The 24,881-nt window shown below is 38.2% G+C and overlaps 1 protein-coding gene across 3 annotated transcripts; it reads left to right on the top strand.

Moving 5' to 3' along the window:
* Positions 1-531: 531 nt before the first annotated feature.
* Positions 532-23,085, top strand: PPIG (peptidylprolyl isomerase G). 3 transcript variants are annotated; one of them, XM_086896752.1, is made up of 13 exons: positions 532-828; positions 7,130-7,209; positions 7,322-7,396; positions 8,856-8,963; positions 9,465-9,509; positions 11,382-11,469; positions 12,563-12,592; positions 12,685-12,824; positions 18,473-18,677; positions 19,693-19,860; positions 20,350-20,434; positions 21,338-21,474; positions 21,810-23,085. In XM_086896752.1, the coding sequence occupies exons 2-13, from the start codon at positions 7,149-7,151 to the stop codon at positions 22,927-22,929; spliced, it is 2,262 nt and encodes a 753-aa protein (XP_086752878.1). In that variant the 5' UTR covers positions 532-828; positions 7,130-7,148; the 3' UTR covers positions 22,930-23,085. The 3 variants fall into 3 exon arrangements, with proteins under 3 accessions (XP_086752878.1, XP_086752879.1, XP_086752880.1); XM_086896753.1 differs by having other exon boundaries at positions 759-1,124; XM_086896754.1 differs by lacking the exon at positions 532-828 and adding an exon at positions 1,193-5,776.
* Positions 23,086-24,881: the final 1,796 nt, after the last annotated feature.

Here is a 24,881-nt window from a genome sequence, read left to right as displayed (position 1 = left end):
ACTTCCATTACTTCCCATTATGTATGTGATTACTGACCCAAATGTCTACTAGTTTGAATTAAAACCCATCAAAGGAGATACATACTTCAGTGCCAGTCTTAGTTAATTCTGAAGGTATTCACAACTTTAAGCTTTGTCATAAACTTTCATTCCTTAATTTTAAGACAAATTAACTTTGAATTGCAATACATACATATGGGATACTATTATCAGTTACTCTTTTTTTTGCACAGTTAGCCTAAATTCCCGCTTTAATTCTTCACAAGTCCTAGCGAGGTGTACTGCTGGAGGAACCCTGAGCGCTTCCAGCACCGTGTAGTACGGTTCATTCACCAGCCCTTGGCCATTTCGCGGGCTGACCGCAAAGGCGCCCGCCACTATCACGCGGCCGGGGAAGACCAGCACTATTCTCGAGCACGTCTAGCTAGAAAGGGCCCGTGTACCTGCCGCGCTCAGCCCCTCTAGCTCCTTCCCGCGCCGCGCCCGCCCGGGCCTGGGGCGGCGGGGCCGACGGGCGCGGGGCAGCGGGCGGGGCGGAGCGCCGCTGACGAGCCCGAGGAGGCGGGCGCCCCTCCCCCAGTCGCTCGGGCTCCTCGCGAGCGGCCCACGCCGCCGGGCTGAGCCGTGCCGCTGCTCGGGACCCCTCGCACCCTGGCCCCGCCGGGGCAACGCCACTCCCGCCACCACGCTCCCCCGCCCGCCCCCGGCGCGCCGCCCCCGGGTCGCCGCTCCCGCCCTGTCCGCCACTGACGCAGTCCGTGCCGCACCAGCTCCAACATGGCGGCAGCGCGGCGCTGAGCAGCGCGGGGCTACGAGGGCCGCCAGCGGGTGAGTGCCGGCCACGCCGCCGGGTAGCGCCGGGCGCCGGCGCGGCCGACTGAGGCCCATCGCCCCGACCGCGCCGAGGGCCGAGCCGACGGTGGAGGAGGAGGAGGCCGCAGCACCGTGGGGCCTGAGCCTCGGTCACGGCGGGGGTAGGAGGTCCGGCCCCTCACGGCCGGCCGGCCGCCGCTTCGGAGCGGGCCTGGGGCGGCCGCCCGCGCCACCTCCTCGCACACGCCCCTCGCAAGGCCCAGTCGCCCGTGTGCGGGGGGCAGACGGACCGCGGCGCTCGGCGCATCCCGGTGAGGGCGGCCCCTGAGAGGGAAGGGGTGTGAGGAGCTGCGAGCGCGGCCCGAGGCAGGCGGGAGCGGCAGGGGTGGGTGAAGCGGCGCACGGGGCCTGGCGCACATCGCTCCGGGGGTCGGGTCTGCCAGGCCGGCTGTGCCGCTCCGTAGCCTGGCTAGCTGCGGGTCTGTACCCGCAGCGAGCGCCCTGCTCGGGCTCGGGTGGTGTTGGGGAGTTTGAATGAGTCTTCCCTCTTCCCCTAGACGAGAAAGGAACGGGGCTGTCTGCGTACCACATGTTCTCCCCTCTGCAGGCCTCTCCTAGGGAAGTGGAGCCTGCAGGAGCTACCGTGTCTGGCAGGAGACTCCTCTGCCTCTTTTACGGATTTCCTAAGGCGTTTCAAAGACTTTTATTAGTGTTGAGTTTCAGGCTCATTCTGTTTGCAGCCATGATCAAACTATAAGTACTGCGTATATATGATTGTACTTTGAGGCCCTGAAGAGGCTTTGAGAGACTTAAGAGAAATAGTTCACTGAAACTGTGGGCAGAATATCTATTCTAGTGGTAAACATTGCCTTTAAGTTCAGTCGCAGTTAAAAAATTTATCAATAATGATAAAGCCATTTTGGCCAGTAGTTTCCTAATGTTTGGTTAAGTTAATTCTATTTAGTAGTCATCTGAGACCTGTTTTAAGAGAAGAGTCAGACCTTTATCTTGCATATAGTCTATTTTCTAAGATGTATTTTTTCTGGGCGGATATTTTGGCAGTTTCATGGATTTCTTCTATATTTCCAGCAGAAGAGGCTGTTTTTTGGACAAGGATAAATGTTATTAGGGTGTGGGGTTTTTTTGGTTGGTGTGGTTTTATATAGGTATTTTTTAAAAATATTTTTCCCGCCATTTTGTTTCACTATTCCCATTTCATTGGGATCCAACATGGCTCAGACTTTCAGTTGTTACCACGATAAAAATATGGTAATAATTTGTAATTTAGACATGATTTATGAAGCATTAGTTTGTCTAAAATCACAGAGATTGATTTATCAGTTTGTAAAAATATATAAGTATTTCAGAAATAACATTTTCCTTTTTGTGAAGCAGATCTAAAGGGTAGAATAAAAAGGATAGCAGCATCAGTATTTCTCTGAGAACACCCTTTGGGACTATATTTCGCATTAAGACTTCCCATTCTTTCAGTTCTCTTCTGTGAAACAAACATTATTGTTTTAATTAGCTAGCAGTCATCAGTCTGCTATGAAGAGAAGATTTGGGTTTTTTCCCCTCATAGGATCTCAGAAAATCTGGGCATTATGAGGGAATTTAGAGTGAAGAATATATAATGGAGTGGAGGATTTTATTGTATTGCAGCATGATTTCTCCACTATCACTTCACTCCTCCATGCGATGGAAATTTAGGAACCTGCTTCCATTTGGAAGTAGAGTTAATGAGTGCCAGGGAAAAAATATGGCCATCTTCTAATGCAGTGAGGTTTAAGTCAGAGGCTGGGTTGAAGCATAGAAGGGATCTAGAGTAGTAGAGAAAGGGGTAGAACATGAGAATAAAAGGCGATACAGCAAGGTTTTTTTGGTTATGGTTGACAAATATGGTTCAGCATTCACAGCTGTCTCGTACTGTTGCATGGTTGTCTTGCCTTACTCTCATCTTCAGTAACCAGGTACGAAGGGATTCTGCTGCTGAATCATTTTGGTATTTATGTGACTTGGAGATTTACCCTGTAAAAGGCTTTTTTCCCCTTTCATACAAAGTGTAAATTTGCCTTTTTGTAGCACTTCTGAGTTTTAAAAGTTCACGGATTCAGGCCTGTTCAGAGTCACACCAACAGGTGCATTTATTTGTGTAGTATCAGCCCACAGTTATATTGTCTTCAAGTGACTGCAGCCACTTAAGAATATATGTTCTGTGTTCACTTTGTGCATTTGCAGTTTCTGAATGCAAAATTTTGCTTTAAAATACATTTCTGGAGATTCTACATGCCTGTCTTTGAAATATGTATCAATGTAGTTTAGTCTTGCTGCCTTTGTAGATGGTGTGAAACAAAATGCTAGGAATGTGAATTTATATACTTTATTGTTCACTTCATTTGGATATTGAATGAAGATCAGTGCAGGTAATTGTAAATTGATGCAAGGAAGCACATACAAAAGCAAGGTAAAGGAGAAATTCAAAATCTGAAAGGACTGGTGATGACAGTGAAGGAAGTGAAGGAATAGGACACAATATATATTTTTCCTACTAAATACATCTTCGCTTACTATTCTGTCCTGTACTGAGACTGAAACAAATCAGTAGTTCAGCACAGTTATAAAGAAGGTAGTTTTTTCCCCTCCTATAAAACTATGAAGTTGCTATATTCTAAAAATACACTGCTCCCACCTTCTTTGGGATGCATGACATGCTGATAATCAGTTTATGTGCATCTGTGAGTGCTTTCTAGCCTGTTCAGTCAAAAGATTCTAGTATGTGGTAAAAAGTATTGTTACCAGATCACTGCTAGCACAGGTAATTTTGGAAACAAAATGCCCCAAGATGTGTTTTTTAAGCATATCAACAAATACCAGTGATAATCCCTGGCAGAAAGATGCTTGTGAACAGTTGGGATAGTTATCTTTTTCCATTGGCACAGATCATTTTGAAGGAGAAGAGCTGCTGGCAGCCTGGCCTTGAGCTGGCCAGCTTTATTCTGCTTTATTCTGCAAATATTTAGACAAAATAATGAGGCTGATGGAGGTGTGAAGTAATGTGAACCCTGAGGGACACTGTTGGTGAAATGTTGGTTGTTGATGCAGCTGTTCTGACAAGACTTAAGTACTTTCAGTGTATTTGTAAACAAATACAAATACCAATATGCTCTAAGCAGAACTGTAATTCTGCTTTCAGACATAAATGAAACAAGCCCTTTTTTTAGATATGCTGAAGTGATGTTCTAGGTGCTTGGTTTGCTTTGGGATTTTTTGGTTATAGATTCTACTTAGATTTAGTAAGAGCCTCTTCAAACAGAAGTTGTTTGAGAATGATGAATGACTTGAAAATTTCAGATTAGTACTTGGGCTGTTAGTTTGTCCTTTCTTAGAGTTTTGGAAGGAAAAAGTGAGCTGGCTTACCAGGATTGTCCTGCATAGCACATTTTTTGAATGTATATATAGTAAGCATCTTTTGGATTGTCATCAAATTGATATCCTTTCACTAGTGAAATTCCATCAAGTTCACAATGAAAAAAATGCTAGGTATTAAAGGAATAAGAATATCCATGTTCTAACTGAAAAAAAATTTTGAGAGAGAAATAGCACAAGTCATTTAAGCCCTATTGTTATCAGACATGTAGTGCTCCTGAGCCTTTAATTTTCTGACTTCATTGTAGATGCTTTCTGACTTTATTCTTGGCATATTTTTAGTGTTTTTCTTTGATGGTTTTGTATTTAACATTCAGACCCCCTGTAGCTGCTTTCAATACAGGCAGGTTTTAAATGATCGGTATGTAGAAGTTTGTGTTTGGTGTTACATACTACATGAACAGAAATTATTATTTTAAGGATATAATTATTATTATTATTTAAGGAAAATTTATAACTTGGTAGTTGGCCCTATTGCACATCTTAAAGGGTCTGGCTGAAATAACAGGGCAAAGGATACTTAAGTGTATTGGAGAAGAAATGCTCACTTGACTTGTGAGGTAGGTGGGATAAATGTCACTGATATCTTAGCCTGGTTTTCTAGGCACCATGAGCTCGAGTGTGAGATCTGTTTGCTTGGTCTGGTGTTTGTCCTTTCAGGGGGTACATACTGACCCATTGCCATACCTGTAATTTAGAATCAAGTGCAGCTGGTGTTTAAGGGATATTACTGGAGGAGTTAGGGGAAGTGCAAGGTACACTCAAGGTAATGGTTAGAATATTGACTAACTTTGTTCTCCTGTTCATGAGACAATGTAGAGGTAGAAAAACATCAAATTGAGAAAATTTGGTGGGGACAGGGAGTTGGGTAGAATTCTTTATTTCTGCTTTCTCTCTCCCATCCTCTACAAACAGAGTTAAAAATTGACTGACATAGATATATTTATATTTATTTCACAACTTAGCTTTAGTCATTATCAGTTTGAAATAAAAATTGTCACGTATTAAGCTAGTTGTCATTTATTTTTTGGCTAAAATACTGTATATAAATGTTAAGGCATATCTCTACATTTCTCAAGCAAACTGCTTGTAAAGCAGGAAATTCCTTCTCACTTAACACTAGTATTAAATGCTTAAAGTTTGGGTGTAAGCAGCCAATCACTTGTGGTACTGATGCTCCTTACAGTCTCAGTTCAGTTAAAACTGGCAGTTCTAGCACCAAAAAATATTTATTATAGCATTTATTGCTGAAGGTTTCCTTGAAAGAAGTATCCCCATGCAGCTGTGTAGTCTGTTCTGCTGCTGACAGTGAGTGTCTGTGCTTTGGCTGGTCTCAGTTCTGAAAGCAGCCTGTCCACACCCACCTATCTCATCCCCTCCCTTGGCCACAGCCTGCCGTCCTTGTGCTGCTCGTAGTCTGTGCAGCAGTGTGCTGACCTGGGAAGTCTCCTGCTAACCTGATGACATGGAAGTTTCCAGCTGTGGGCATCTTCTCTACTTAGTTCTTTGCCGGCTACAAAATTGGTTGTACTAATAGGTGAGAAATGCTAATTCAGTTCAAGCAGATTGAGACAAGCCTGCTGCTTTGGACCAGTGTTCTGGCTTGTGTGTATGAATATGTTTGTTGAACACCTAGAGAATATCTAGTGAGATTCTGCATTTTTTTTAAATCTTCTCACGCTAAAAATCGTATCAATAATTAACTACTGAGTGGTGTTTAATTTATACTAGTCTTGCATTGTTCTTGTGATTTTTGCTGTGTAGTCTTACCAAAATGTTAGGAGAGACAGCACAAGTAGAGAGACTATAGACTAACATGATTACGCTGCTGTCTTGATTTTTTACAGGCTCCTTTTCTTATGCTGAGAGTGACAGATGGTGACAATTGAATTTTTCAAAGGATGTTCTGTGATACAGCAATGACTGAATCTTTAGGAGAGATGTATGCAGTATGTCTGCTATATTTGAGCCATGTTTTCTGGCAATAAAAAATAATTAGGACTGAAAATGTATATTCCAGATTCTGGAAAAGGAACTCCTATCTTATAGATCCTTTTGCTGTTTGTTTGGTTGGTTTTTTTCCCCAGTCTGAAGTAACTCAGGATAGGGATTTAGAAAAGGAAAAGGATATGATTATACATAGTGTTGGAATGTTTGAGATGCAAATGGAATTAAGACATAGCTTGTTACACAAAAATAAAAGGATTTATATAGTCTAAGGGAAAAGTTGCATTAAAATTCTCTATAAGGAATCAGAGAATCTTTTAGGTTGAAAAAACTCCTTAAGAACATTGAGTCAAATAGTAAATCTAACAGTTCCAAGTCCACAACCAAACCATGTCCTTAAGCAGCACTATGCATCTATACATCTTTTAAATGTTGCCAGTGATGGTGTCCTGAGAGAAAACAATGACATAAAAGGAAAAGAAACAATAAAAACCAAAAATAATTTCATTTAGCAGCAGTTGTAGAACAGCTGCACCCTTGTATTTTTTTGTCCGGAATGGTTTGGATCCTAACTGGAGAAATGCCTGTTAACTGCTATGTCAGGAATACAGGAAGTACTGAATTTTGAAATTTGAAAATTGAGAGCTAAAGTCTTGCCCATACCTCACAGTGTTTTTTTCTTTTGTATTTCCCCATCTGAAGTATGGCACTCAAGTTTAAATTTAATGTTATTGCAACAAACATGAAGAAAATTATTCATTTGGAGCTACAACACATGAAAGTGACCTAAAGTACTTGGCATTTTCTTAACTTCTGAAAAATGCTTATGTTTGGCATCAGGGATTTGTTTGCTTTTCTGCAGATTTTATTGACCTTTGTATCAACTTACACATGATTTCAGTACACAGAAGGGAAAACTGAATTTTATTTTTATTACTTGCAGTATTTAGACTTCTGAAGCCATGGGAGTGAAGGTTCAGAGACCTCGTTGCTTTTTTGACATAGCCATCAACAATGTACCCGGTAAGAAAATGAAAGTATCGATTCAGTAGCACAATATTCATGTAAGATATGTATAAGGAATAATACAAATACCATTTAACTTGACAATTGATATGGTGGGTTTTTTTTCTAGCTGGAAGAGTGGTCTTTGAGCTGTTTTCAGATGTGTGTCCAAAGACATGTGAGAATTTTCGCTGCCTTTGCACAGGTTTGTAGATTTTACTATTTAATCTGTAATTTTTAATGTAATACCATGTTAACTAGTTCGATGTCTGTTATTTTTTGTGACATTTTCTTAAATATGAAAATTAAGTTCAGCATTGCTTCTTGGCACCTCCAAAGATTTAGCTGATGGTCACATAGGATCCTACATGTATGATGTAGAGTCAAAACAGTTGTAGCTTTGGCGTAGTGTGTTGCAGGGAGTATATACTAACCAACTTTAAATACAGCCACAGTAAGCTGATTTTCTGTTACTAGCACAGATATTACTGTTCACATTATATAACATCATCCAGTCTTGAAAGGTAGCCAGCAAGAGGTCAACCATGCAGACTTACTTTTCAGTCTTACGATACTTTGAAGAATTTGAAAGGTAGTGCTGGTATTCATCAGTTGTTTTTTCTGTTATTTTAATTTCTTGAAGGAGACTGGTGATTTCTGCTCCTGTTAAAAGTGTATTTCTTGAGGAAAATACTCAGAAGGTTCTCTCTTGGAAACATTTACAAAGAGAGTTATTTTCCTGTGGACTGTTTTGAAGTTTTGAAAAGTGTATGCTGTCTTTGTAAAACAGGGATCATTGTTTTCCTGGCATATGCCAGGTTAGTGGAGCATACACAGCTTCACATTTATCAGAATTCCTATCAAAAGTGGTTTTTTTCCTAGTCATTCAAATCCATATGGAGACACCAGCCTTGTTACAGGTTAAGTTCAGAGGCAACTACCCTTGACAAAAGCTGGCAGTTTAATTGCTCAGTATAAGATTATTGAAAGATGCTGTCTAACAGTTTGCCAGCATGGAGAGGAAGTGGTCTTCCCTGAGAAGTCCCACTAATTACCTTACTGTTACCTTGAGGCTGGCTCTGCTGTTCACAGGACCCACCATGAGCCATATATCTTGCTAACTCAGCAGAAGTATTGTCTCTGAGCAGGGAGAGGCCATTGTATTGTAGCTGAAGCAGAGTTTGCTTAAGCAGCAGAGCTGATGGAAGGGAGGAAGATGGCAGTTGTCATCATGAGCAAGGGAGGGAATAAGAGTCCTCCTTCCCCCTGCCTCTATGGCTTTCTTACAAGTTTTTATGCTACCTTAACCTTGCTGTGTTTTAACCAGTGATCTGATTGTTTCTTGCATGTTTCTGAGCAATACCACTTGTCATAAATGTAAACTGGATGCTTAACTTCAGTCAATCTACATGGAAGTGACCAGAGTCATATACTAATGTCAGTAAGGAGTTCTTCTAGTATAACTGTAGAGACAAAAAGTAGTGTCTGCACTGATTTCTTAAATGCCAGTTTCTTACTGGTATTACAGGTAAGTGTCTGCCTCACAAGCCAGTTTTTCAGAGCATAGATGATTTTGGTTGAGTGCATTACATAGCACTTTCTTCATAATGAAGATTCTACAGATGCAGAAAGTAATTTTTGGTTTTGTTCATTCTCTTCTTTAGGTGAAAAGGGTACAGGAAAGTCCACCCAAAAGCCATTGCATTACAAAAGTTGTCTGTTTCACAGAGTTGTGAAAGATTTTATGATCCAAGGAGGTGACTTCAGTGAAGGTATGACGTGAATCTTTAAATAAAACTTTACCGCTTATGTAATAAAACATTGCAGAAGTTCTGTATAGAACATTTACTTCTATTAGTTATTCTCTGACAGATATCACTGCTTTTTTCCCTTCTGTGTGAGAGCCTTTCCTTGAGAACTTGTATCATAAACTCATATATGTGCATGCACACACATACACACACTTGCTCAAGTTACCTCAAGTATTCAGAGAACTAAATACTTCTATTGAAACGATGATGTGTGAGAATAAAGTATTGTATCTGCTGCTGGGAAATAAAGAGAAAAAGGAGACTGTTACTGAATACATGGGAGAATACTTTCTTGTTTTCCAAGTTTTTTGGTTTTGGATTACGAAGATGCATCTTGATTGTGTTTGCATATCTTGAAGAATAATGTCAGTGACTTGGATGCAGTTGCATCAGTATTAGGAAGCACCTTGCACATAAAGTGACTCTTTTAATCACTTTAACTGACATTTTTCTTCTTTTAAGGAAATGGCCGAGGAGGAGAATCCATTTATGGTGGCTTTTTTGAAGGTAAGAGTTTGATCAGTCTGCTCTATTTCAGTGTTAAAATAAACATTCGCCTTTGCATTCTGTAGTCTCTGTTGTGTAAATCTGAATTCCATTTTTTTTTAAAGATTGGTCTTGAAGGCCTTTGACTGTCCCGTTTAAGTTATTTTACTTTTAATATATGAGCCTTTTTAATGACTGAAAAACTTAAACAGAACTCTTTGTATTTGTCCCTTTTACCAGATTTACATTTTTATTGCTGATTTTAGACATTTACTTTTGGCTTGATCAGCTGTCTAAAAGCTGGGGATGGACTCCTCTTTGAGGGAAAATGAGAACAGTGTTGATGGGGTTGGGTTTCCTAGCAAATTTTTATTTAAAAGAATACATAGAGCCCTGCTTTCCTGAACCAAATATGAATTAATGATAGAGCTTTTAATTTTCTCACAATCCTGGTTCATTCTCAGCCAGTGTTGGAGAAGTTATAGTTGCTGTGTTTCTCAGCCTGTGTTTGTCCAGAATGTAGTGGAGCATCTGTGTTTCTCAGAGCAGTTGTTGTGTTACACCTAAGCTCATGTGCTGGTTAGCTGCCACCCAGACACAGTTAAACCCCTCTCCCCTCCCGGATACTTTTTTTTTTTACCATTGGTTGTTGTCTGAGCTTCTGGGACACAAGAAAATTATTCACTGCTGTAGTAGGGGCAGACTGCAAATTTATATCAGACCTTGAATGGAATCAACAGTTTGCAACTGCCAGAAGAGGGAGGAGTCCTTACCTTGCACTGACTCTCCAATCAAACCTAATTCAGCTTGCTAAAATGCCTAAAGATTATTGTAACAAAACAAAAAAAAAATATATTTCTCTGTTAGTGAGTGGATCCAGTTAAATAATTTGGCAAGAATCAGAACCAACACAAATGAAGCTAGGTTTGAGGAAATGTATGTCTGGGAGAAACGGAAAAATGAGCACAACCTCCACTTATCTTCTGGCAATAGCAGGCTGGCTGTTCAACTTGGCTGGCCACAGTACGAAACTGAATTTGTGCAGTTTTGCTTTTGTGGATCAGTTAATTAACTGATGCACCATAGGATTAGATTAATGGTTGATACTATTGTACAAGTGATTGGAGAGTGAGTGCCATCCCTTTCATGGCTAGTCACAGTAGCAGTATGAATATTGTACATTTTACTTTGTTAATATTTCCTTCTGCCATCTGTATCCAAACAGTATTGAACAAATGTCCTCGTGTCTGAAGAATTTTCTTCCCCCAAAAGCCATTTTGCTGTTTTGGGAAAGAAGGGAGAGAATTATTTCTTACAGCTGTCTTAAATGAAGAGTAGTTGTTTACATTTTATACTTTTTTAATTTCATAGTTTCATTGGGATTCAGTTTGAACTACTAACAATTACTTGGTCATAAGAAGTAGGATTCATTGAAGTTAAACTAATTTTCTTAACGGCCAACTTGATAACTGTCAGACAAACAAGTTGTTTAGGATTACTATCATAACTATCCACGTGCAGTAAAAAACAGAACAACAAAATGCATGAGGATTAAGGATTTATTAATAGTTAATACACAGCTTCTATTTCAAAGAAAAATAGAGCAACAACTTAGACAACTTAGTAGGAGACCGATCTTTTGTGCAAGAATACTGAATTTTAGGTTTTTTTTCCCCTCAAGCTATAAACCATTGATTCATATTTCTCCTTGTTATATAGAATGAACAGAATGATATGTTTTAAAAATAGCTGTTATTTTTAGTCTATTTTTAATACAACTTTTCATTCAAGTGACTGACAGATTTATTTAATTAGGATTAATTTACTTAGACAATAGCATTTACCTAAGCATATATCGTATGCTTATAAAGTAACTGAAAACACTTTCTTTAGATGAAAGTTTTGCTGTAAAGCACAACAAAGAATTTCTCCTTTCAATGGCCAACCGAGGGAAAGATACAAATGGTTCACAGTTCTTTATGTAAGTATTGAAATGTCTTGAAATGTGTATATGGTTTACTATTTGCAAGCTGTAAAGGGAGTCCTCCTAAATATTGAAGACTAGCTCCTGTGCAAAGCTGAAGTTGTTTTTTTACCAAGTTGCCTGGAAGCATTGCTAATATGCTTATTTTTTACCCCTAATGTGCTTTTTAGTATTTAGTTGTCTGTGAAAAAGGGCTTTAGGTAATTTTCAGTAGCTGTTTTCTAACTTGGGCAATAAAGCAAGCCTGTTAGTTTCTTGCAGAATTCTTAGTACTCTAATAAATTGCTTTCTGGAAGGCAGCAAAACAGTTCTGGGGGCTCTCCAAAGTAGTAGAGGACATTTTTAATCACAAAATAGCTTTCCAGTACAGTCATACTTACAGGTAAAACTTAAATTCTGAAGATACTTTGCAATAGACTCTTCTAAAATCTAAATTATCTACAGAAAATATTCTCAAAATACATCACTCTTACCCATGTTTCATGGCCTTAGTTAACATAACTAAGTTGTGGATTTCAGCATTGAAACCTTATTTTGGAATTTCTAAGTTGTCATTATTACTCCAGTTGTCCCAGTTTTCTACTCTTCCATAACTGATGGGTATGCCTTAGTAATGTTAGCATAGGGGAAAGCTGAGAGAGTCAGTTCTGCTTCTGTGTCAAGTAATCTGCACATGCAGATACTTTTTCTTCCAGTTTTCTGGTTTTTTTCTAATTTATAGAAGGTTATTTTCACTTCTGCAGATCTTTGTATCTGTTCCTGGTAGTATTTATATAATTTATTACGTAGCAACTTCTTATATCCTATATGAGGATTCTGTCTAAAAATTTATGTGCAATTTTTTATTTTTTTTTCAGTAAAATGTAATAATCAAAGTGCTTCATTGAATAGGAAGTTTAACATATAAAACATTAAATACTTTTAGTTGCACACAAACGTAGACTGATACATATCAGTTTTGTTCAATTCTAGTAGTGTACTCAAAATAATGCTCACCTTCCTATGTGTAGATTACATGCTTTGAATGCTGACTGCTTTTCACTAATACTGATTTTGTTTTTCTCTTTAAATTAAAATCTGGAAACAACAGAACAACTAAACCTACACCTCATTTAGATGGGTAAATATCTCTTATTTCTTCTTACTTTTGTTTGGGAACTGCCTTGAGAAAATTAAGTGCTAAGAATGCTAACTTTTGTTTACGTTCTTCAGGCATCATGTTGTTTTTGGACAAGTCATCTCAGGTCAGGAAGTTGTGAGAGAAATAGAAAACCAGAAAACAGATGCATCTAGTAAACCATACGCTGAAGTACGCATACTGAGTTGTGGAGAGTTAATTCCAAAATCCAAAGGTAAAGTTGATCTCTACCTATGAGGTAATTTTGCTGGTTTTCTTCCATGTTGGCTGCTATAAAAATATTTAGAAACTTGTGATTGATGATGGCATGGTTGGTGAGCAGGTGAATAACATTGCAGAGCAATGTCTTCTAAAGAACTTATAAATTGTTGATGCAAAAGACATTGAAGAACAATGATACATGCTTTTTTTCAAAGCTTCTCCTGTCTTGAATTTTCTTATACTAGCTACATTTTAGTAAAAAGCTGGAAAGCACTTGTCATATCAAGTAGAGTGCTGTGTTAAGAAGATTGGTGGCAGTCTGGCTTTATTTGATAACTTGTAGTTTTTCAGAATTGAGCTTGTTTCATGTTGCTCTAAGGTAACTTCAAAACACGCACTTAAATTATAAAAGCCTGGATTTGGCCCTTTAGGTCATACACTTTATAAGTTACTATAAACTATTCTTAAAGAGGAGTATGACAGAAACTGTCGTTCTTTCTGGAAAGGATGTCCTGCTCTGCCATTTCAGAACTGAACATAGTGTGAGAGCTTGGATCAAGCCTTATTTTCTAAGAGAAACAGAATCTGAGATGTTCCTGTCACCATGGAGAATCTCATTCACTGAAAGCCAGGATGTTTGTTTTGTAGGAGCTACAATAGGGGATCATCCTGCTATTTCACTCGTAGCATGTTCTGTTGATATGTTGTGGGAAGGGTTGCACCAAGGATATTAAAGCACAACACAAGAATAATGAGTTTTTTGGCCAGAGGAAAATACAAGCATTTAAACTTCAGCTTCTTATTTTCTCACCTCCTTATTGCTCATTTATTGTGATATTTGGCAGAATGACTTTGGCATCTGACGTGATCTCTTCAACAGGGAGAGATTCCAAGCAAAGTTATCCTTTGGCTCCTGACTTCTGAAAGGTTCTGAGTCATGCCATGTGTTACGATACAATTATGGTTTTCTTGGACAGTATTCCAGAGCATGGCATCTCTTAGGAAATGCACAGGTGGTGTAACTAGAAAATAAAACAGTAGAGATACAGGATGGGTGAAACTAGGGGATGAGATACCCACTCGCATAGATGTCTTCATCAGATTGCCACACTCACTTTGAAGTCCACTCTAGAGCTCTTGAATGACTAAATGAAATTTTTGGCACTGAGCAGTCTAATGAATTACAGGCTTAAGGCAGTGCTTGTCATCCAAAGAGTGAATGAAATAAATACAAAAAAATTGTCTTCCCTCTTAAAAGAGGATGGGCTTCTGGAAGGATTTGGCTTATGTTGCCTTTACCCATTTGTCTGTGTTCTTGTACCTCTGACTCTGTACTGCGGCATTCCTGACAACTCTGGTTCCTGTAGCTGGCCTGGTGTGCCATGGAGGGAAGTTGATGCCAGGGTGATGGGATAGCCCACTCTATAAAGCTATAAGACTCAGTTCTAGATAATGATGGGCAGTAGGAATGTTTGGAGAACCAGAAGCCTTACGCACCAAGATCAGACACATGAAGGACAGAGCAGAGCGTGGGGGAAGATGATGGCCCTGATGGGTACTAATGCACAGCCAGCCTGATAAAGATGCAGTGTGACAGACCATGGTGGAAATTCTGGTGTGAATCCTGTTTTCAAAAGGGGAAGGCTGTGTCTAAGACCTCCAGTGAGAAATGGGCCACTACATGTGAAAGATGGCAGCATGGCTGGAACTGTTTGCTGATAGCCCAGCATGGAACCACTGATGAGCTGTGCTGGCCCGAAGCAGTGGAAAAAGGAGGAACAGTGTGACAGCACATCAGTTGAAGCAGTTTGCCAAACTACAATCCAAAGGTCACAAGTGGGGCAGGAGAGGCCCTTGGACTTGTCAGTTACTGGGAGGGGAATCCATATAGGAGGAGCAGTTTCTGGGATGCAGTCAGTGTCATGCAAGATGATCAAGATGCAAGTGGAACTGTTTGTGGTACAGTACACTCCCTTAGGGAGGCAAAAGGAAACTGATTCTGTGAATTATGAGGCAATTATCAGGGAAGGTTACTTTTAAGAACTTGATTTTAAGAAAAAGGAATAAGGAGGTTGTCTGTGAGGGACCTACAGTGATGAATTTCTGTGGGAGGGTACATTAGGATATCAAGAGAGTCTTAAATATTTATCGTATGAGTTTGTGTGGTAGGCAGCACAAAGAAAGGGATTAGGTCTTCATGGAATGAAGATAGAACTGATACCTGGGTTTAACAGGTAAGATGGCTAAAGTGCGAAGATGGCACTGGCAGAAGGAAGCACAATAAAATAAAGGTGCTTGGTATGAATGTTTTTGTCACAGGTTAAAGTTGAGGAAAGGTGATCTGATTTTTGGGTATCATGGTAAATAGCCAGATGAAGTGCTGTATCAACAATACAAATTGTCTCCTTATGTAGAAGAATTTTATTTATTTAGAGATGAGTGGATGATGACCGAGCTGTTACTGGATGCTATAAATTGAATGATATAGTGATCACTGTTGCAATATTTTAGAGGCCTAGATAAGCTTTTAATGTGGGATTTGAGAGGATGATCACCTAGCAAAGTGGAATGTTTGTCATATTTTCCTTTGTTTTTCTTTTTTTTAGTTCCTTAAAGTTGGAGGAGTAAGTGAAAATGAGAAGATTAAAAAAAAATATAAAAGAAGAATTTCTCTGGCCAAGTGGTATAATTTTTAGAAGATCTTAAAGTTCTAGGGAAAATCCTAAGATCTGGGGAGAAAAAAAAAAGAAAGCAAAGTATTAACCCAGTGTTTAGAAAGATTATTACAGCCTAGCTAAGCTAATACAGTTCACAAGAAAATCTGGAACAAAAACCATGATGTTAATTTTCTTACGGAAAGGTGGGAGTTTGGTACCAGTTTTGTAGAAGAGGTTCTAGTCAACAAGCTTGCTGCACTGTTGGAGGTCCTATACCTTTGCTGAACCAAAGTCATATGGGACACATATCAAGACACTAAAACATTGACATTCTGATTCAAAACCTAAAAAACTAAATGGCTTTGTGCAGTGGGAAGTTTTTAATGAGAGCCTCTAGTGAAGATTTCTCATGAAAAGTGAATTTCTAGGGCATTCTGCACAAAGCAGTGCTAGACTTGATTCATGACTTTCATTGATGTCACATATCTCCCTGCTGTAGAATCACTGCTTGGAAAAGTGTGCTTTCTGCAATTAAGGTAGACTACAGCTGCATTCATAATTTATAAGGTTATTTGATTTGCTATAAAGTAACTATTTGCTTGTCACTGCTGTGAATTACAAAATGGTATTTGTTCTGACTTTTATGCCTGAGCCCAACTATTTTCTGGTCAGGTCACTTCCTAATTTCAAGCCATGGGGCTGATGTAAGACTTATTACAGTCCCTAACCATCTGAGATGCAAAGAGTACTTGTCTGTGTCATGCAGCATGATCAGGTAGATCACAAAGTCCAGCAAATACTGCAGGTCACAGTGAATGGAGCAGGAAGTGATGTATCTGTTTCAGATGTGGTCATGAATTGAAAACTGATCTTGAGGGTAATGAGCTGAAACATTCGGACTGTACATAGAACTCTGTTTCTTGATGGCCTTCATGTTCCAGGATTGGTCTCATGTGTTGTAATCTGTAGTTGGACAGTACCAGGTTGGTTCAGTACTCAAAACAGCATTTGCTGCTGGATAGAGGGAGTTAGATGTCACCAGAAAGTATATCCAAACACTCTTGGCAGATACTCTGTCTTTGCTGTGTAACTAGTTCTGGGCTTTTTAGTTTTGTTTGTTGTTTGGGGTTTTTTCCCCATGTCATTTCACTCCCTGCCTACTGTAGGATTTCTCAAATACATCTCCCCTTGATGGCTTGCCCCACCTTAAGAATCACATTTGTTGAGGTAGTAGCTCACTAACTTGCTTCCAATTGCATCTATTACTTACTTACTTGAAAATAGTAACTTTAATATACCTGAACGTGTAACAAGAATGCAGACAAAACTTACATTTTGACACACTTGAAACATATACAGAAGGAAGAAGAGACAGGAAATCACTGCATTTAATAATTAAATAATTATGAAAGCATGTAGGGAACACTATGGTGTCATATGAGGATTTTTTTACCTTTGAATGGACCAAAACTGAGGGTGTAATAGATCAGAAGTATTTAACATTTTTAATACTTTTTTTGTATTCTTAATATTTGGAGGTGAGGTGAGATTCTTGGGGTTTTTTTCATTGTCACCTGGCCTACACCTGGTTCCTTTGATTGAAATGAATTAGTAAAATGTTTGGTTTTCTTTTTTAGGTATGTGCTTGTTACATTCTGTAAATACATATATATATCGACAATCTAAAACTGATAAAAAAAGAAAAAAACTGATCTAAAAAGAGACCTTTTATTAAATATAGTGCTAAAATAAGGATGTTGAGCAAAAGTTTGAGAACAGAGAGTAGTTATCTTGGTCTGGGCATACAAGAAAAATTAGAAATATAAAGAGAGATGTCTTTTGGAAGCATTTTGTAAGAAGCCCTAAAAACTTCTGATGAAAACAAGCTGATTCCAGTCAGCAGGCTGCCCTAAACTGGTAAGAGTACTTGCTAGTTCATGCTGTGCCTGGAATTGACTGGAAGATCAGTATACTCTGTGAAGGACAGAAGTTTTTCAGTTGGTTGTCTGGCTTTTGTTAGTCGTATCAAGTGAAGCCTGTGAATAAACACCTAGAAAACAGGATGTGTAAATCACAGAATTACAGTGTATTCCGAGATGGAAGGGGCCCACAAGAATCATCAAGTCTAGCTCTTAAGTGAATGGCCCATAGCAGGGTCAAACATTGGTGTTAACACCGTGCTCTGACCAACTGAGTTCATCTCAGTTGTCACACAGCTGTGACTTGTGTCTGTGATGCTAAGCTGAAAAATGAATGAGATTTAGTGCAGTAGGATTGAATTTCATCCACTCTACCACTGTGGTGATTTGTTAATAATGTAATGTGAAAAAAGGTATCCATAAAGTGTATGACCATAAAAGAGGCCAAGATTGTTTCTGTTGGGATGCCTGCCAGGTCTCTAATGCAGTTCTGTGGATTAAGCTCCAGCTAGCTTGTTGTCACCCAGAGGTGTTATCTCAGCCTGTTCAATTAGAAGAGGAAACCTTTGACTACCCTTTGTATCACTGCTCTCTGAATTTAAGACCTGACAAATTAGAATAGAGAGCTAAATTCAGTGAGTACTTGGTTTAATCTGTGCCTCTTGTTTTCTGTTTCAGAATTTCTCTTATTAGTGATTTGATGAAGTCAGGTGAAACCTGAACCTAAAGAATTTTTTGTTTATGACCATGCTGTAAATAAGTTTTAAAGAATTCTTTGTATGTAGCTTATGTTGTATAAAACATCATCAGAAAATTTACATGGTTCTGCAAGTGCTAGAAAGTATAAATTTTAGACTTAGTTTCATAAAGCCAAATCATGAAAATTATTTGTTTTTCTGGACATATCCTTTATTGTACTATGGAGAAACAATTTCCCAATGTCAATTTGTTCTTAAGTATTTTGAAGAAGTAATCTCATGACACAATTATAAGAATCTGAGAGAGATACTAGATGGGGTGATTTTTCTGAGATAAGTTTAGAAGTGTTTGATATTAAAATTTGGCTTTGCTATTCTGATCTAAAGCCAAGAAAGAAGAAAAGAAAAGACACAAGTCATCTTCGTCATCCAATGACTCGGAAAGTTCAAGTGATTCAGAATCATCTTCTGATTCATCATCGGATTCTGAGAGTGCTTCAGAAGAGAAATCTAAAAAACGAAAAAAGAAACACAAAAGAAATTCCAAGAAACATAAGAAAGAAAAGAAAAAGAGAAAGAAAAGCAAGAAAAGGTCAGGTTTGAGATTTGTTACAGGTACACCATATAGTGCCATTCTCTTGTCTTAAAACTACAGACTACTTTTCTGTAAACTTGCAATGCAGGTTTTGCGGTCTGGGAGATAGTTGGTTTCCATACACAAGAAGAAATTTTCTGATATGATTGTGAGGGGTCTTATATATGTGCCTATGTACTGCAGCTTGGAAAGGAATGGGCTAAGACTTCAGTTGGCTTCAAAAGTTGAAGGAGTGGTAGGTTTGAAATGAGTAGGGATAGTTTGTTGCCATAAATTTGCTTCTGTACAATTCAATTTGAACCATATGCAGTGGAACTTACAAACATATAGTATGCAGGAATATAGTGTTAATTAAAATTAAACATAAAATGAATAAATTACTTAATTTTTTTTTGTCTGATATGCCAAAACTCTTGCAGTTTCACTGAAAGATATTAAAACTGAAAAGTCTTGCTTCTGAGAATGTTATTTTGAATCTAATAGTTTTGTTATAGTGCGGTGTGAGATAAAAGTTGTGTCAGTGCAAGTCACATTTTTCTAAGACAGCAGTGAAATTTAAGAAATGTCCACTTAGGGCAGTGCTGCTGTTTCTATGCACCTAGGCCTGTTTCACAGCAGTTTTTAAATTGCTTGGAATTACTGTAGTCTATAGACAGTTATATATGCTAGTGTAAAATCTGAATTTTTAGTCTCCTGATAGTGTTTTTAAAAGAAAATTAAGGAAAAAAAGGTGTATCTAAATAGAGAGTATGTATATGTAAAGAGAGTAAAGTTTTGCACCATTGGAATTAGAAGAGAAAAAGCATTGGTCAGAAATCTGCTGCAGTTGTATACTTTGGAGCAAAGGTATCATGGGGGAAAAAAAAGTTGTTTCTGAAATAGCTCTGTTTCTGAGATTCTTGTGGTATCATCATTTATGGAATTAAGAGAATTTCTGAATTATTTAAATAGATTGGAAGATCTTTCTTCATGCAAATAATTCATTATGCATATTTCCTATTAAAAAATAAAGCTCCTCCAGTGAAAGTGAAGATGAAAATACTGAAGCACAGCCATTATCTACTGTCCGTCCTGAAGAAATTCCTCCTGTACCTGAAAACCGGTTCCTGATGAGGAAAAGTCCTCCTAAAGTAGATGAGAAAGAAAAAGAGAGAAAAAGCAGAGAGAAGGAAAGAGAGAGGTAATATATCTGGTTTAAGTCTGACTATGTGCTGGCAATGGTATTGTCACATTACTGTTTTAGAGCTCTAATGTGAATCTTTTCTATATTGAACAGTTCCATGTTGTAAGCACTGCTGGATGAAAAGTAGATTTCTCCCTTTATTGGAAACTGTTGTCTTTGTCCTAGAACAAAGGCTTAATATTTGAAAATGGTTTCAGTGAATAAAGAATGTATAATGACTGGCACAATTTCATTTAGAATGCATTGGAAATGTCCCATCTGAGTCTATAATTTATTCTTTTTTCAAAAATTGAAAACACCTGGAAATCTTGTAAAATTACTGTGGCCACAAATTGAATTTTTGTCGTGTAGATGTTACGGTCTGGTGTAAAATAAAATTGTGGGTTTTCATTTAGTTGCTGAAGAGGTTTTAATATTGATTTTCCTTTTTAATTATACAAACAATATAAATATTTTTAATTAATTTTATTTTTTAATTATTTTTAGTAATCTATCAAATTCACAGTCAACATACCAGAGAAGGCTGTTAGTCACCAGATCTGGAAGAAAAATAAAAGGAAGAGGACCAAGGGTAAATATTTGTAATCTGTTCTTCAAATAAGCAAGGTGGTAGTACAGTCTCACCTGCTGGTGTTACTAATCATATTCATTGGGATAGTTGATTTAAAAAAAAAATAAATTGCATTGTAATTGATTTGAGACTTGAAGGAGGACAGAAAAGAAAATTAAATTACCTGTTTACATACTGTGTCTGTTTGAGGAAGGCGGTGCAAAAAAAACCATTAAAATGTTTAATTTAATTATTATTTATTTAAATAAATAATTTAAATATAATTACTGTTTAATTTAATTATTATTTATTTACATTAAATTTTATATTATACAGTAATATTTAAATTGGTGAATGGAACTAGCTCAAAAAGGGTTCTAGTGAACACAGAACCAATAAGACATCAGTGCCAAGGCTGTGGGGAAGACTTCTTTCCTTTTTGACGGTGGAGGGAGCTGTCAAATTGGCTTGTTTAATATTGTGAAACCTTACGCAATGTGCTGCATGTAGCAAATGTTTTTAATAACTGAAGTATCTATCCCTCAAATTTTTAATAAAGTCCTTAGCAAGGATTCTGAAGTATTGTTTTTGTATTGCCTGTCAAAGATAAGAATCTTCATTGTTAGCAAACAGCATTAGCATTTGTGAAAATTAATAGTAGCAGAAAACCTCTCATGAGACTACAAAAATCCTGAAGTAGACCTTAAAATCAGTTGTTTGATCAGACACTTTGTATTCCCTGTTTAGTGGAATGTCAGATACATTTTCAGTAAGTTAGTAACTTGTTGGTGAAAACTTGGTATATATGTGAAGTGTCATGTTAGGTGCTATGTAGAACCAAATGCCAGGGGTGAAAATCTTGCTCAGGTATCACAGCGTGTGAAATTCAAAGTAAGGCATAATTTTTTCTTTTTTTCCTCCAAGCGTTACCGGACGCCTTCCAGATCCAGGTCAAGAGATCGATTCCGGCGCAGTGAAACTCCTCCACATTGGAGGCAAGAAATGCAAAGAGCTCAAAGAATGAGAGTGTCTAGTGGAGAAAGATGGATAAAAGGAGACAAGTAAGGTTATTTATTTCTCTAACATGTGTATACATATTGATTTTTTTTTTTAATTTTTAATTTTTATTTACTTTTTGTTTTGTTTATTTAAAAGTAATACCTATTATCTTAGATTTTCAATTACAACTGCTTCCAAGAAGCCAAGGTGCTGACTTGGTTATTCAATTATTTAGTTTTGTCTCAGTTTGTGTGCTACTGCAAATACATAGTCATGAAAATGAATACAAATAATCTGATGTGAAGTTTTAGTTGTGAAGCTGTCTCACTTCTGGTTTAATTTTTCAGAGTGGAGGGAAATAAAAACTTTTTAAAAATTGTACATTTTTCTCTCCAAGGAGTGAAATAAATGATACCAAGAAAGATAATCAAAAGAGCCCAGGAAGAGGAAGAGAGAGAAGAATATCAGACCACAGGCAAGTTTCTGAAAGTCCAAGCCGAAGAGGGGAAAAAGAGAAGAAAAAAGATCACAAATCCAGCAGTAAAGACAGAGAGACAAGAAGAAATTCAGAAAAAGATGATAAGCATAACAAAAGCAAAACCAAGAAGAGAGCTAAATCTAGAAGCCATAGTAAAAGCAGAGAGAAATCAAAAAGTAAAGAAAGAGAGTCCAGGCACAGCAGACATGATGAAAAGAGACTAAGATCAAGAAGCAAAGAGAGAGACCATGAGAAAGGTAGAGAAAAAGAAAAGCGCTATGATTCCAGAGGGAGAGAGAAAGAAAGAAGTAGGAGCAAGGAGAGAAGTAAAAGAGCGGGCTCAAGAAGTAATGAACAAGAGCATAGGAAGAGCAAAGACAGGGAGAAACGCAAGTCAAGAAGCAAAGAGCGTGAGCATGCTAGAGGAAAACACAGCTCCAGCAGCAGAACAAGGGATCGAAGCAAAAGCAGAGACAGGGGTAGGAGAGGAAGATCAAGAAGCAGGGACAGGGATCGTAGTAGGAGTAAGGACTATTCAAGGAATAGGGATAGAGAAACAAGAAGGAGAGGAAGATCAAGAAGCAGAGAAAGGAGAGGTACACCAGATAAATACAGAGGAAGAGAAAATAGGAGGAGGAGAGAATCAAGGAGTTCAGAGAGGGATGAAAGTCAAAGCAGAAACAGAGAGCGGTATTCAAACAGGGAGAGTAGAAGCTCATATAAGAGGAATGATAGTGAAAGCCAAAGGAAGAGGCGTTCAAAAAGCCGTGACAGTAGTAGTCCTGAATCTGGCAGAGATAAGAAGTCTAGTAGAGATCAGGATAGAAGTCCAGATTCAAAAAAGAGACCAAGTAGCAAAGAGGGAGAATCAAAAAAATCATACTCACGCAGCAGTAAAGAAAAGGAAAAGACCAGATCCTCAGCAGAAAAAGAGATAAACCAAAAATCAAAGAGTCAGGAAAGAGATCATGCCCCTAGTAAGGATAAAAAGTCTGATCGTGAAACAAGTCCTGGAACAGATGATGACAGGCATGGATGAGTTTGTGGACTTAATGTTTCCATTGTCTCAAAGTTTTAGAGACATTTTGGGGAACGCCTTTTTTAAAGATGTGGACTTCAGTTTGGTCTTTTGATAATCTAAAACCTGGATCATTTGTACTGCTAAAGTTTTAATAAACTTGAAATGAAAAACAAATTACATGTGTAATACAGTGTGCTGTGTTTTAAATATTTCATTGGATTATGTATCCTTGTGTGTTGTCAGCTAGAAAGGTAACTTCCATGCCACTTTTATTTTTTACCTGATGAACATAGTTCAATGCAAGCAATGGCTGCCTGCGAAGAGGCTTGTTCCATATATGAAGAAGAAAGCTGCAGATAAACTTCATGTCATCTTAAAGCTAGGAGAATATTGCAAGGTGTCCATTACTCCAGTCATGCTACACCTGTTTTTCAGTAGGTATAAATCCTAAGAAAATTTATTTTTAGTGGTAAATTATGTTAGCTTTTATTGTAATCACAAAGTGAATTAATTTAAGTAAATCTTGGTTGTTTGTTGTTCTGTCACTGCCGACAGTAGAATTCATTCATGTTGTGAGGCAGTCATCTGTGTTTGGGAGTTATTTCCTTGTCCTAAGAAAATTTTTAAGTGCTCATCAGCATAACATTTTGCCCCTGTAACCTCTTTCCATTCCATGCTTTCATGTTGTCTACTGCAGAAATGGATGCTTCAGACAACCCTGCCTCAGTTGCCTAGTTAGTGGATGCACAGAGATGAAACACAGTACCAGAATTTACAATGGGGTCAGATAAGGAACCGGGAAATACTTTCAACTTTTGTTTCTTAACAAGTCCATGAGAAAACTTGCAGTTCTCCAGTACTAGTTTTTAGAGTTTCAAGTCATGTTTTAAGGCATGCTCTTATTTTTTTTTCAATTGAAATTGGCTTTTGTTCTTGTTTCTCCTCATTCTCAAGACTCTACTGTGAATTCCTTCTCATTCTCTACTGTGTGTGTGTCCCTTAAACCAACTCCCTCCCTTTTCTACTTTCCTCTCCTGCCTCTAGATCCCACCCCAGTTTGTGTTTCACCACCACACCTTCACATGGAAGAGGAGTTTGCCTTGTGTTGCTGCAGCAGTGCCCCAATATGTGCAGTCCCCAATGAGCAGCTAATATGTGGTAACTCAGTGCAGTGGTCCAAAATGATAGGTTTGATACAAACCCTGATACTCCCAGTCTGTGAAACTATTTACATCTAAGACTGGCAAATCTTGAAAAGTCCTGAAGGGAAGTGACAAGCATTAATATTAAGCTGTGTCAAAGCAAAACAATATTGTAATAGTTGAAATTTTTGCCAAATCTTTCACTGGATGACACAACTTGCTTTAACTGTCTTTGTTATGAGTTTGTCAACATTTTTACTTTATAACGCACTTTGTGATCAGTGTTTGTTTACAGCAGGTTAGGAGAGATGCCAAAACTTGCTTGAAATTGTGATCCAGACAGTTGTTCTAAAGAAAAATAGTGGTGTATTGAAAGCAAAAGAAAACCTAAGATTTGTGAACAACATTTTTAAAGGAAGAAAACTGCAAGTATATAGAGTGACTTTTTAGCAGAATAGTTAGTGGAGCTGCTTTGGCTGTCAAGTGCATTTTTCCTTTTTCACTGTGTTTTAGAAATGTCTCCTATGAATTTTGCATTTCAGTGGTCATTTTATGCAGAATGTTTAAAAATGTTCATGGTCCACATGTGGGTGAAGGACACAGCTGTTACTTAGGAGAACTCAGAGGAGTGAACCAAAGACCTTTATAATGGATCTCTTCTGTCTGAACTTTGTAGGACTTTGGAGAAGCTGTAGTCCTATTTTGGGGGACTGTAGTAAGAGTAAAGGTAGGAAGTTAGGCTACAGAAAATTTTGTGTGGCAGCTTAACCATGCATTTTTACTGTGCTATGCATGCCACGTGCTTCAGAGTCTCATTTAAAAACTGTT

Source organism: Cyanistes caeruleus, chromosome 7 (assembly GCF_971803275.1).
Source record: "Cyanistes caeruleus chromosome 7, bCyaCae1.hap1.1, whole genome shotgun sequence".
Classification (NCBI taxonomy): domain Eukaryota; kingdom Metazoa; phylum Chordata; class Aves; order Passeriformes; family Paridae; genus Cyanistes; species Cyanistes caeruleus.
This window is presented reverse-complemented; position numbering and strand designations above follow the sequence as displayed.

What these genes read in the sequence shown, in the direction of transcription:
- PPIG (XM_086896752.1), top strand. Translation starts at nt 7,149, where the DNA reads ATGGGAGTGAAGGTTCAGAGACCTCGTTGCTTTTTTGACATAGCCATC. An exon ending in TTATGGTGGCTTTTTTGAAG is followed by an intron (nt 9,510 to 11,381) that starts GTAAGAGTTTGA and finishes CACTTTCTTTAG; the next exon opens with ATGAAAGTTTTGCTGTAAAG. An exon ending in TAAAAGGAAGAGGACCAAGG is followed by an intron (nt 20,435 to 21,337) that starts GTAAATATTTGT and finishes TTTTCCTCCAAG; the next exon opens with CGTTACCGGACGCCTTCCAG.